Source organism: Dendrobium catenatum, unplaced genomic scaffold (genome assembly GCF_001605985.2).
Source record: "Dendrobium catenatum unplaced genomic scaffold, ASM160598v2 fragScaff_scaffold_1026, whole genome shotgun sequence".
Classification (NCBI taxonomy): Eukaryota; Viridiplantae; Streptophyta; class Magnoliopsida; order Asparagales; family Orchidaceae; genus Dendrobium; species Dendrobium catenatum.
This window is the reverse complement of record NW_021319488.1, coordinates 234590-248176: the sequence shown is the minus strand read 5'-3', so window position 1 is coordinate 248176 and position 13587 is coordinate 234590. Positions and strand designations below refer to the sequence as shown.

General features: G+C 35.4%; 1 protein-coding gene across 3 annotated transcripts in view; it reads left to right on the top strand.

Moving 5' to 3' along the window:
- Positions 1 to 13587, top strand: part of LOC110092572 (transportin MOS14) — a 132848-nt gene that overhangs the window by 68610 nt on the left and 50651 nt on the right. For all 3 annotated transcript variants that reach the window (XR_002302599.2, XM_028698005.1, XM_020817182.2), the window contains 3 exons: positions 1842 to 1927; positions 3364 to 3551; positions 3673 to 3765. Coding sequence is in view for 2 of the 3 variants with exons in the window: in XM_028698005.1 (XP_028553838.1) it covers positions 1842 to 1927; positions 3364 to 3551; positions 3673 to 3765 (367 nt within the window). In the remaining variant the exon portion in view is untranslated. The remainder of the gene's footprint in view (positions 1 to 1841; positions 1928 to 3363; positions 3552 to 3672; positions 3766 to 13587) is intronic.

The window sequence follows — 13587 nt, the reverse complement described above, 5'->3', positions numbered from 1 at the left end:
TAAGAAATGGGGAATCTGTTTTTTTTGTTTTTAAATCATAAAATTATAACCAAACAAAGCAACGAATACACGACTATTTCAAGGAATTTCATATTAAATTGAGAAAAGAAAACCACAGTTCAATACAATGTGATGACAAAATAGAAGTTATCTATGTAATAGGTGAAGATATATCATCATATGCTCTCAATTGAGGCACCTTGCAGTCTTGTAAATATTGGAAAATGATAAATTTTTTTTCTTATTTCTACTTCTTCATGAGAACAGGAGATGAAATCTTATAACTGCCTGAGTTTCGATAGATGGTAAATTAATGTCGACTAAGAGAGCAATTTAGAATCTATGATAATTGACATTCTCATCTGTAAGAGTCGGAAGATGGGCTAGCTTGGCTGGAGGATTTGAAAGATTGTATTTACGAAAGAAAATTGTCATCAATGCTAGGCACAAATTTGGAGGGTTTAAAGGCTCTCTTTTCCTTGATCCATCAAGAATTTATTTCAACTTTTATATGCAAGTAAAAGTAAAGAGGTTGGAGCGGCAACCTCTCTGAGTGTTGATAGATTTTAGTTTATGCTCTTTATGAACTTGATTGCATGAATTAATTACATATATGATTTCCATAATTTTGGTTGGGCTTCAAAGCAATCAAAATATTTGTGCACAAAAATTTCTTTAAGATGTGCAACACAATGGAATGCTTTAAGTGTTTGATATTTTGAAGCAGGGTAAGGGTTTCTACTAATAGGTCCTGCCTGTATGTTTGTTGGCTCTAGAAGATGTTTATTTGTGGCATAGATGTCAATGGCGCAAAATAACGCGCGTCATGGCGCACGGCGCGGCGCACCTACGACGCCATGTGTATGGCGTGGTGCAAATATTCAAAATGGCGCGCGCTATTTGCGCCACATGCGCGCCATGGCGCACGGCGCAAAATAGCGCGCGTCATTGTTTTAAATTTTTTTTAATGTAATTATAAATATTTTTTATATTTATTATTTTAATTTTTTAGATAATATATTTTCTAATTTTTAAAGATTTTAAAAGTGTTAAGATAAATGTTAGATTGCATATTTTTATCTTCTTAATGCTATTTGCTTTCATTTAAATATATTTGAGTTGTATGAAAATTGACTATTTATTGGACTTGAAATTGTTAGAGACAGGTTAAAGAATAATTTCATTGGAATTTATTGTATGAAGGCATATATTTAATGGAGAACATGAAAGTTGAAGTGACTTTTTTTAGTAATGGACTTGATATGATTGTAACTGAAGTGATATCTTGATTGGACGTGGTATTTTCTTAGCATGTTAGTTAACTGGTAGATAGTTTTTAGAATGTAGAAGGATATGTTAGGATAGACAAACATTCCACAAAGTATAACAGGGTTATTTGTTTAAATAAATTGCTTGGGTGATTGCTTGAGTAAATTGCTTGGATTGTTATTTGTAATTCTTGTATAATTTGCGCCATATTCAAAATGGCGCGCGCCGCGCCGTGCGCTATGTGCAATGGCTCAAATGGGACCTTTGCGCCATGGTGCACCATTTGCCGTTAACAAGTATGATTGGTGGAAAGATAGCATAAAAACACACCAATGCACAAAGAAAAGAAAGAAAGAAAGGAAGATAAAAAAGAATCATAAACGCCTCACCTGACCCCTTTTGCTTTGTTAAGCTTTGTGCATATGGTATCTTTTAATTTGATTCGTGTATATTGCATTTTTTGTTGAAAGTTTCTCAAAATATTTAAGTTTTTTATATATTGTTTTACTTGTTAGAAGTTAGAACCACTTATGCTGTCTAATTTTTACTCATGAGATGCATATTGCTTACAGATTGATGCAGAGGATCAGAATTCTTTGGCTCGAAATCCTGCTGTTTATACGCTGACCATGAACTTGGCTGTTAGGGGCTTATACAGGTTGGTTCCGCAAGGCTGATCTGCAATATGTTCCTATCTTCATTATTATTTTTTACCTTGTTCTGAAGTTTTTTTTTGTTGATGCAATTAATAGGTATTGTGATGTAATCTCAAACTTGATGGGAAGTAGTTGCGCAAATTAGTTAACTCATTTGGAAGCAAATTATCTGACTTAAACAATTTTTTGCTGCTATTGATGCATGTTAGAAAATAAAAGGAATATAGTTTTCTTGGAACATGGAATGTGTTTCATGCAGTAGAAATTTAATCTGAAGTGAGATATTTAATAAGAAACAATATTAATTAGCTTTCATGCAAAGATTTCAGATTTATTTATGTGATAGATCTGAAATCACATGATAAACAATCCAGAACTAAACTATGGTGAGGGTAAACAAAAGATAAGAGTTCTTTGGTTAAATAATATGAACTCTTTTGAATCGGTGAGGTTTGCATGGCTCCTTCGGCTCATCTTTGAACATCACACTTGATACAATGTAGGACTTCAGATCCAATCAAAATTCATCCAAATTCAAAACCCAATAATATTGTTTGGAGAAAATACTTTTCTATTTGTTATGGAATTAAAACAAATTTCAAAAAAATCCAGAATAAAATTGGAATTAAGAAACTGAGAATTGATTCGATCATACCATTTTTTACACTATGATAAGTGACATCATATCATATGTTAAGTTTGTCATTGCTTTTTACCGCATGGCTGAACTGGGTCCTCAATTGTAAGTTATATGTTTTAATTCATGCGTTATGACACACCTATATAATTTATGTTACATCTAACATACCTTGCAGCTCCAAGGAAAAGATTGGGGTCCTGAGTCGTAACACATGTTATTGCGCCCTACAAGGATGCTAATTTTAAAAATTCAGAGCAAAAGCTTATGCATATATTGTCTTCAGCTATCAGACAGATCCTATAACTTTTGTTGGAAGGTGTGATTGATGGAATGATCATGTCTTACTATCAAATTAATCTGAGCTGAACATGTGATACACATCAATGACCATGAAACTAATAGTGTTACTTAAAATACCCAAGTAGAACTCGAATAAAAAGATGCAATACAATAATTTTGCATTTCTGAAGACAGTTTGTAGACTTTGAGCTACATCTCATATTGTCAACATGTTCAAAAGTAATATGTAGGTAGTTGAGAACAAATTACTACTCGAAGAACTGTATGTTTCATGTGTTTCAGTTATGTTGTAACTACATAATTGCTCTTGTTGTGAGCAATTAATTGTAGAGTATAGTATTATTCTTCTATGAACTATTATTTGTTTGCCTCCTAGTATATTGCTCAGAAATTGATTTTAAAGTTAAAACTTGGAAGTCATTTATTCTTCTGTTTTTGTTTTGTGCTGAAGCACTATCATTTTGTTTTTCAAGCACTAAAGCTAGTGATTAATTTTAGGATGGGAGTAATTCTTGGCCATTTAGGGGTTTCTTGCTCAAATGACCAGGCAGAGGATGACACAATTTTAGTGCTTTTGGGGATGTTTTGGCCGCTTCTTGAAAAACTCTTCAGCTCTCCTCATATGGAGAATAGTATTTTGTCGGCAGCTGCATGCCGTTGTCTTTCTCAGGCAATCCATTCTTCTGGTACTGGTTTCATCATTATAATCTGCACTAACAGAAGGCTTGGTTTTTGTATATAACTTTCTGAATAATTTTAATAATCATTTCGTGAGTTTTTTTATTTATTGTTTTCTTCCTTTTACAGGTGAACACTATCACATCTTACTGCCAAAAGTACTCGATTGGTTGTCTGCCAACTTTTTGTTATTTCAGAACCATGAATGCTATCTAAGAACAGGTATTGTTACATTATAATTGATGGTATTAACAATCTTTAAAGTATATTTGTATGGATCATGGAATACTGAAGGTAGTAGGTCCCTGCAATTTTTTTGTGGTTGAATGAACGGAATGGGTTAAATGTTTTTATATTTTAGATAAAGCAAAAATATCCTTGCATGCTTTAGTGTCGCTTGTGATTGGTTTACTTTTCTACTTTAAATTAAATAAATGAAACTGTATCTTATCATGAAACGTTCCACCAAAGTGAATATGTACTTGTTATTTGTCATACTTGTCACCTCTCTCTCTATATATATATTAGAATTTTAGCATACCATTAACAAATGCATTTATTATTACTTCTTTATTTTGTATGATCCATATGTAATGCATGTGTAAATTATAAGCACTACTTTACACTCAGATGTTCAATGCACTTCTATATATTAACACATTGATGTAGGACTACGATACTTGCAAATGATTTTATTAAGAAATTGCACAAATTCTTGATTAGAGAAATAACAAAGAAACTTATTAGCAAATAAAACAACGAATCAAAACGTGAGAGGGGTCACTTTCGTTTAGGCTAAGTTGCACATCAAAAAGATTTGAATATTCAAAATAACATAGAAAATAACATTATGCCCAAATAATAGTTTTCAACAAAATCCCTAGTCTAACAATGAGATTAGTAAACAAATGAATGCGCTCAAATTCCTACATTTACTAAGCTTAGCAGAATCGGCGAACACGTCCTTCGTCACTACAATCACATCACATGAAAGGGTTAGACTTAAGAAATATAAGAGGAAGAGTAGAAAACCTCCGTCAAGGATCGGTGGCAATCCTCCACTCGACGATCTCAATTTGTTCTTCATTCTCCACCAAGGTGTCCAAGATGCGCTCTATGTAGTCCTCAACCGTGTGATCAATCCTCGGGTTGACGTCGAAGAAGGTTGAATGGAGAATGTGCACAAAATCGTGTTCGTCATACGCAAGTCCGTAGTCAGTGTTAGGATCGGCCATTCATGGATGCTAGGTGACGATGTCTTCCCAAAGATTGTTAGTACTCTTGGACGTTGTTGAAGAGAAAGAAGTTTCTCTTCAACTTGGCATAGAGGTGGAGAGTTATGGCCGGCCAAGGGAGAGGGTTGGGAGAGGAGAGGTTTGGTGTAAAAGGGGAAGAACAATTGATAAATCTGAAATAAATTTCAGATTCTTAATTGTGAGCGATTAGAGGAATTAAGTTTGAAATTAATCTCAAGAAGGGAAGTGGGGTTAATGAGATAATTTAGGTGTTGTGGACCTTAGGGAAAATCGGCCAAATAGGTGAGTGGGAGCAGAGAAACGTTTCCAATAGTGGGTTTAGGTGATTTGGAAATAAATCCAAGGATTTATTCATGTGTCCGGCGGCATCATTGGTCTAGGAGGGATTTGGGGTTTATTAATTTGGGTTTAAGAAATAGGAAATGTTTAATTAAATCCTATTCAAATTTGAAATTCAAACGATTCAATTTTGGGAACTTTTCTAAAATAAATTTCTTAACTTAGGAAAGAAAATTTCAACTTCAAATTGCTTTGAGATTTGAAACTTAAATATTTCCAAATTAAGAATATTCATTTTTGGCTAGGATTCATGTATGGATTTGAATTATGGAGGGAAGGGGAAGGAGAGGAGGCCGGCGGTTTGGTGGGTTGGAGGGGGAAATTTTAGTGGGGGTGAAGAGGTGTTTCGTCGGATGAGGTGGAGATGGATTGAAGTTACCCGTGGAAAGGGGGGAGTTTTATGGTGGTCGGCGGCTTGGAGATGATGGACAAGAAAGATAAATAAAGAAGAGAAACCACGAACCCGGTTGTCTCCAAGGTTGGTGGGTGATCCAAAATTCCCTCTCCAAGGGATCTCGCTCTCTCTCCAAGCATTCTCAAGATCTCTCAAGCACTCAAGCAATAGCACAAAAATGTTTTATCATTCAATCATTCATTTTCAAAGAGAAACATAGGGGCTATAAATAGCCTCGTACATAAGACTCAAAATAAGAAAGATGACAATGCCCTCAGGGCTTATATATGACCTCCCTTAAGTAAGGGATAAAAACGGAAAACAATTACAACATAAATAATAAAAGAAAAAATAACATAATAAAAGACAAATACATGAAATGACTCAAAACTATATCGACTCGTTCGTGGCCGTAGACCGACGGCCACGTCTCTACTGCACTTTTCATGCTCTGATGTCCCCATCACACATCCACAAAAATGTAAAAAAAGGGGAAAAAAGGAATTATCTGATTACTCTTATCGCTCAAGAAAGGTTAACCCTTGAGCCTCTTCAATATGATAAGAAACTATAGAGGTGAAAAAGGGTCGGTTGGCTATGTATGCCATGCACATATTTTTCATGTATGCCATGCACATATTTTAATTGATTGGTGCTATATGGTTATCAAGACATATGACAGATATAATTTATGGATGATATGGGGTTGTTTTTTCGGTCGATCCTCTTTAAAAAAAAAAGAGAAAATATAAAGTTATTTTTCCTGTGATAGATTAAGGTTTTTTTTTTTTTTGAAGTAAGATGTATCTTGATGTTATATAAGGATTTCTTTTGAGTCAGGGTCAAGAGTTCTTGTGGGCATAAGCCCTTCTAGCAAATTAATTATTTTGCTCTTAGGAGAGCATTCTTGATCAAGGAGGTAACTTAAACTCAAATTTTGTCTCAGATTTTGCATTTAGGTCTAAAGTTATTTCAATTGGGAATGATTAGGGGAATTGAGGTAGAGCCAATCAATACATGGTTCCATCATCCCATGTGTAACTGCAGAGATAGTTTTCCAACATCAGTGGGTTGTAGGCCATAAAATCTATGGAATCTAATTAGCAGTTATTTTTTGCCTACTCATAAGTATCTTGAGCAAACTATGATGAAAATGTGTGGAAAACTTAGTTTTTGGGATTGACATTTTGCTTTCAGTTCAATGATGAAAATGTGCGGAAGTCTCATTTGTTTGCAATTAGGTGGATGTACTAGTTCTCATTGAATAGTTCAGTGATGCAACATTTTGCTTGCAATTCAAAATTGTTGGGCATGATTGATAAGACCTTATAGGGATAGCATGATGATAGGCTGTTTGTGGTTTTTTTTATAGCTGTTACAAAATGCAAAGCTTCGTGTTGTATCTTACACACACTTTTAATGCATCTAAAGATGGTTTAATTTTTCTACGGTATAAGGCCTATTTTAATACAAGTGCAAGTGTTGTGTCAAGTAATATACTAATAAGAAGAGTGTCGATTGTAACACCCTACGATACCCGTTACCAGTAACGTAGAGTGCCACAGACAAAAAGATCACATTCATTCTTTACTTTTATCATTTCACGTTAATATCATAGTTGAATAAAACAACCACCAACAATTGCATTTAATAAACACACTGAAGCATATATTTATTCCAAAGCTCATCACATAAATATGTACAAAGCCACTAAGAGAATCCAAAAGAGTACAACATTGAATAGTCTACATATTTCAAATATAAACTCACAAACAATGTTAAATAGAAGAATATAAAGTGAAATAAACTTGAACCTATTCTGCTTACAATTTTTCCTTTCCTTGCTTTGTATAATAGTCAACATAAAATAGCTGGTGGACTATGAGACTCCATAAGTTATTTAAATTAAATAACAGTTAAATTTCATTATTATTTAACTTACAATATTGAAATCATAAATGAATCAAACTTGCCATTATTTATAAAACAACATAAAATCATATTTAGCATTAAACTTTACTTCCTTTGAAGTCTATACTGAATATTAATATTTGTCTTTTAAAGATTTGACTAAACTTTCATATGAATGTTCAATGGAGCCCAGATAAACCTAATATTATTGCCATTGAATTACATAGAGATCCCTTTTATCTTTTTTGGAGTCCATTTTGCCTCACTTTCTATGTAGATATCTTGTCTTTGTGGTACCTTTTGCTTCACATATAATACAAGTATCATATTTGGGGTCCCTTTTGCCCCACCCATGATTATAGGTATCATATTATTTTTATAACAAATCTTTACTTATTTTTTCGATATTCAATAGATTTCATAACATAGTAATTCATACTTGACTTGTCATATATAAAATTTCATAAGAATCTGTCTATTGCTATGCTTACATACAAGGATGTGTTAACAACATTAAATTTAATGAGCTCTTTTCAAATTATTATCAACTAGAAAAACATTGAACCAATCATAATAAATCTTATTTTAAACTTCAATGGATTAAAAAGGCGTTTGAGGCGGACGCCTCGAGGCGCGCCTTGAATCGAGGCGGAGGTTTGGATAACTGAGGCCTAAGCCTCGAACGTTCGGGCGAGGCTTACGCCTTTTTTCACAGAGGCATACGCCTCAAGCCTTGAGGCGCCGAGGCGCATCAAGGCAACGCCTCGAAAGGGAGAAAGTTACCTTCACAGCCAGCGAGCTCCCATTGTTTCTTCCGATCAAAATGTCGTAACTTATGATCCGATAGGAAGGGAAAGTCATCGAAGGAGCGAAGTCAAACAACCACGAAGGAGCCAAAGAAGCGACGTGTGCAATCTCTACACGTCCTGTGAAGCAACGAAGCCGAATAGCAAGGACGAAAAGAGAAGATGAAAGGCAAACCTTAGATGCGGCTAAATTATTATTAATTTAAAATATTAATAATTAAGCAAATTAATTAAATAATTAATAGTATAATTAGTGCATAAATTAATTATCTAATTTAACTTAATTGGCTAATTAGTAATATAATTATTAATTAAATATTAATATAATTAGCCTAGTTAATATAAATTACATATTATGAAAAGACTTTCCTTTTCAAAGATAAACATCAACGATATATTCTTTCAAGTTCATAATTGACTTAATATTTTGTCATTTTTTATCATTATTTATAATTTCACATTATCTTATTTTTACCATTTTGAGACTTACGATCCGCCTTGAGGCTTACGCCTCGCCTCGCTTAGACAAAACGCATCGATTCCCGATTTCGCCTTTTAAAACATTGCTTCAATGTCATAGGTATGAAAATGGTCATTCATACATTAGAACTTGGATGTATACTCATTTTCATTATTGAAATCTTCATAATGCATTTATCACTTCAATTAAATCAAGTAATATATATACACACACAATTGTTCATGTGTTTGTAAATTAGAATTTACATAACTTATCTTCCTGACAAGCTGTCTTCTCCACCTCTTACTCTTCTGCTATTGTAAGTAACTTCTATCAATTCCATAATCTATTATTCAAATAATTTGATTACATCAACTTATATATAACATCATAATTTACCTCAAAACTCTTCTTCTGCATATACCCAATAAATCGTTTACCTTCTTCCTTCTATACTGTTTTCTTCTATTCCTTCTTTCCACTGATCTTAATCTCCACACAGTCACAGTTCCTTTAATTAATTTGCTCAGTCGCATTACTTGAATTCTCACAGCCGCATTTTCTCCCATTCTTTCATTATTCTGTTGCATGAAATCAACCCAAATGAAGAAGAGAATTCCTCACACGCTACAACCTTCACTACCGATTTCTGCTACAATAGATTTCCTCTTTACACCGCAATTTCTCCCTTGCAGCTGTTCTCCCTTGTAGCCGATCACTTTTTCACAACAACTCTTGTTTTGCCTTGTGTACTGTGACTTCCTGCTTCATAGAATTTCTCAGATTTCACAGCAATTTCTTTACAGAAATCTACATCCATTCCTTTCCTACAGAATCCGTAACTTCCACTTACCAGAATACTTCTCCCCGACATCACTGTGCCGAAATTCTTCTACCGCAATTCATTGTGCCGACACCACTAGTCTCGCAACCCCTTCCTCCGTGCACTGTGCCGCGCCATGTAATAGTGAATGCTTACTGCTTGCATGAATTTCAACTCAGATAAGGAAGTGTTAACGGCCCACAACAATAACTGCTATACTACTAATCAGTACAAGCATCTGTTCGATGATAGGATATTAGGAAATACTTAAATTTTATTTAAACTATTTCCTAATATAATTGGTAATTCTAATTTAACGGTAATTAATTTATAATAATTTTCTTAATTCAAATTTTATTATATTTACCTGAATTTTGGGTGTTACATCTATCCTACAAATAAAAACTAGAAAATTCTAAGTTCACTTTAGTACTGCCTACTGATTTGTTAAATTTATCTAGCCTAATGAATTAAAATGAGCGGTGTAGATTAAATTAAAAAGCTTCAAATGCTAAAAATAAATTTATTATTTTTAAAGTAATTAATATATGATATTTAAAGGTATATGATTGCATTAGAGTAGTTTTATACCTATTGTTGTTGTGGATCAAAGTGTAAGTACTTCTCATCTCTCTCGAGCTCTTTGGAGTATTAGTTAGGATCCCTCCTGACTTCAGTTCTTCTATAATCTTAAGATATATCCATGTTATGGTAGGTTTACGTTTTAAAATCTCTAGTTTTTCTTATATTTCTCTGTCGAGACTCTAGATCATAATAAGCTTTTAATTTATGTATGGCTTATTTATAAACCAATTGAAGTATGGAGAAATTACAAATGTGATGAATACCTTAAATGTTAAACGTACTCTAAGCAGACATGTTGGCATTTTTTTTTTTGAGGGATGCTGTTGTCGCCTCACATAAGAGGTTTTATGATGAACTTCATCTATTGGCTTATGTTCAAGGGTCATTGTTGACCCCTACAGTAAAACAAAAAAAAAAAGAAAAAAATATATATATATCAAATCTTACCTACTCTGCCATCGCACGTCGTCGCCGTTCCCTGCACGTCGCAAGCCGTTCGGCACGATCTCGCGTCACTTCTCCGCACGATCGTCGAACGACTCGTTTTGAGTCGTTAAAAGCCTCGAGGCAACGAGGCCTTCGGCCTCTCTGGACGCATGAGCCCTTCTCCTCCCCCGATCTCCTCTGCTTTCCGATCGCTCCTTCCACGGCTTCCTTCCAGTCGGTCGGAAGTTGCGACACTTTGGTCGGAGGCAACAACAGGCGCTCGCTCGCCGTGGAGATAACCTCCTCCCTGTCGCGTGCCTCTCCAGCTGCCTGCGTGCCCGACCGACTTCGCCCCTTTGCACGACGTTCCTGCGGGATCGGAAGTTACGGCATTTTGATCCAGAGCAACGACGGGAGCTCGTCAGTCGTGAGATCACACACGCCGCTTCTTCGGGTCCTGTAGGGCTGTTCGACTCCACACCTTCTGCGACTTTCCCTTTCTCGCCGGATCGGAAGTCACACATTTTGATCGGAAACGAGCACAGGAGCTCAACGGTGTGAAGGTAACTTTGCCCCTTTCGTGCGCTACTCTGGCCAAATCCCGTAAATCTTCCCAAACAAAAAAAATTATAATTGTTTAATTAATTCTAATTAATTAATTAATTATTATTTTTAATTAATTATTATGATTAATTATATTTAATTTCAATTAAAATTATTATAATTAATCAAATTAATTATAATTAATTTTAATTAAATTAAGGTTAATTAATTATAATTTATAAGATTAATTATATAGAGTAAATTATAATTAATCTAATTATAATTAATTAATTTTAATTAGTTATAATTATTAAGATTATTATAAATTAATAATTTTAATTAATTAATAAATAATATTATAATTACATTAATTATAGTTAATTTAATAAATAATTAATTAAAAATGATTTGTTAATTAATTTGTATTAATTAGTATTATTATTATATAAAACAGCATCAAGCTGTTGTCCCACTGACGTGGGTTTCAGCTCTGATGAATCCTTTTCTCGTCATTGTGTCTGGTTGAAAAAGTCAATCCTCATGTGAGAATCTATAAAGAGAGATCATTTCTAATATTTTTAACCAAACCTTTTTAAGGGTCTACCTGACTTTTATTTGCTCAGGGAATCAATGTAATCTTGATACTAATTTTCACTACTGGGATTTTGACCATTCAACAACGAACAACAACATCAAGCCTAATATAATAATTAATATTATAATTAAAAAAAAAAAAGAATGAAGCAAAGAGATGCTTGAGCCCCTCTTGCCTCCATCCTCGGCCCCGCCTAACCGACCGGACGTTGCAAGGTATACATTTCTAACTAAATCGCCGTCCTCTATCTGACTTGCAGCGGACCGAGAACCACCTAGTCGCGCTGCTTTGTAACACGGGTAGGAGGAACCGTTTTGAGCTACTGCCTGTGGGCAAGCGAAGGCGAATCGAAGAGGCGTGTAACAGCCCTTACACGCCTCTGTAGCGTGTGGGGACGGTCCTCGACCTCGACACCGACACCGCCGGACACTAGCAGCTACGAGAAGTATATGGTACCAAAAACCCGTTCTCGTGTTTTGCAGCGACGGAAGAACACCTATATCGCGCTCTTGTAGCACGGTAGGAGGAAGCCCGGTGCGAGCATAGACGAGTGGGAGAGCCCTATACACGCTCATTGACTGTGGTGGGAGTCACTGCTGTTTCTGTACGTCACTGCTGTTCGTTTACGGAGTAACTGGCTGAAGGCCCCATAACGCTCTTTAGCGTGGTGGGATTAAATTTGTCGGCCGCGGTGTCAGGACACCTACCATACACAGCTCTAGTAGCGTGGTGGAAGCCCAGCTCCCCAATTTTCTCCACAAACGGGGGATATGCCGGGTGCTGCCGAATATTTCAACTGAAATGCATAAAGCTTTAAACTATATATGGAACGACATCAATTTGAGCATGCAATGACGAAGATGATCAAAGAAAGACCGTAACTCAAACAAAAAATGCACAAAACTTGAACTAAAATGAAGAGAGGACCTAGTACGAGAAAGATAGTGACTTGTAAACTTGATGAATTCCAATGTCTGAATGAGAGAGCTGAATTTGGGATCAAACACATGCAAAAGATCAAAGGTTTGGATCACACATGGACACTCAAACTACAGATCTGAATACAACGAACTTTACATAGTTCTACTGAGTAATGCACCATGCACTATATCAAAAAGACATACGAGGGAGACTTCCAAGATGGTTGAAACTTAACTCAGGCGGTCCGATGGAATACATAAAATTGGGACAATCTTGTGTGAGATGAATACCATCAGATAGTTCTAAACGCACAGTTCTCTAAATAACCAATGTTACAGCGAGTGGATAAATCCCTGTGCACACGAAATTATAACTTCGAAGATGGTGTTAATATCCTACAACAATCCCTACAATGCTGCTGATTGATGAGTGGCGATACAGAGAACCATATGATGGATGGACTCCCCCCACAACAAGTACAACAACCACCTGAGATTGGTGAAAGGTGGCATGTTGATTGCAAGAACGAGGTCTCCCGCTACAAATATTCCTAGGAAGTTTCGTGCAAACACTACGGATCCTTACAAACAAATTACAAGCCACTTGTGGAATAACAACAGTGGTATGTCGTGATGTATAGCGAACCACTGTGGACACAAGTACAGTCTCCTACAACGAGCTTACGCGAGGTCAAAATGAAACTATTGGAAACCATACTAATATAAGCTGCAAAGTTTACATTTAACACTGTCGTAGATGTTTAAATATGATCCAAATACAATAACGCCTGTTTTGATTGAGAATGGCTGATGCGGGAGACCAAATGATGGAAGATCCACCTCCTACAAACAAATGCAACCCACTAACCACTGGCATTGGTGACATAGGTGTTTCCAATACAAAAGGCCAAGGGTTCTCCTACGATACTACAGTAGGACGGTCGTAGCGGTTCGACTGATCTGCCAGCAAATGAATACTTGTTGGT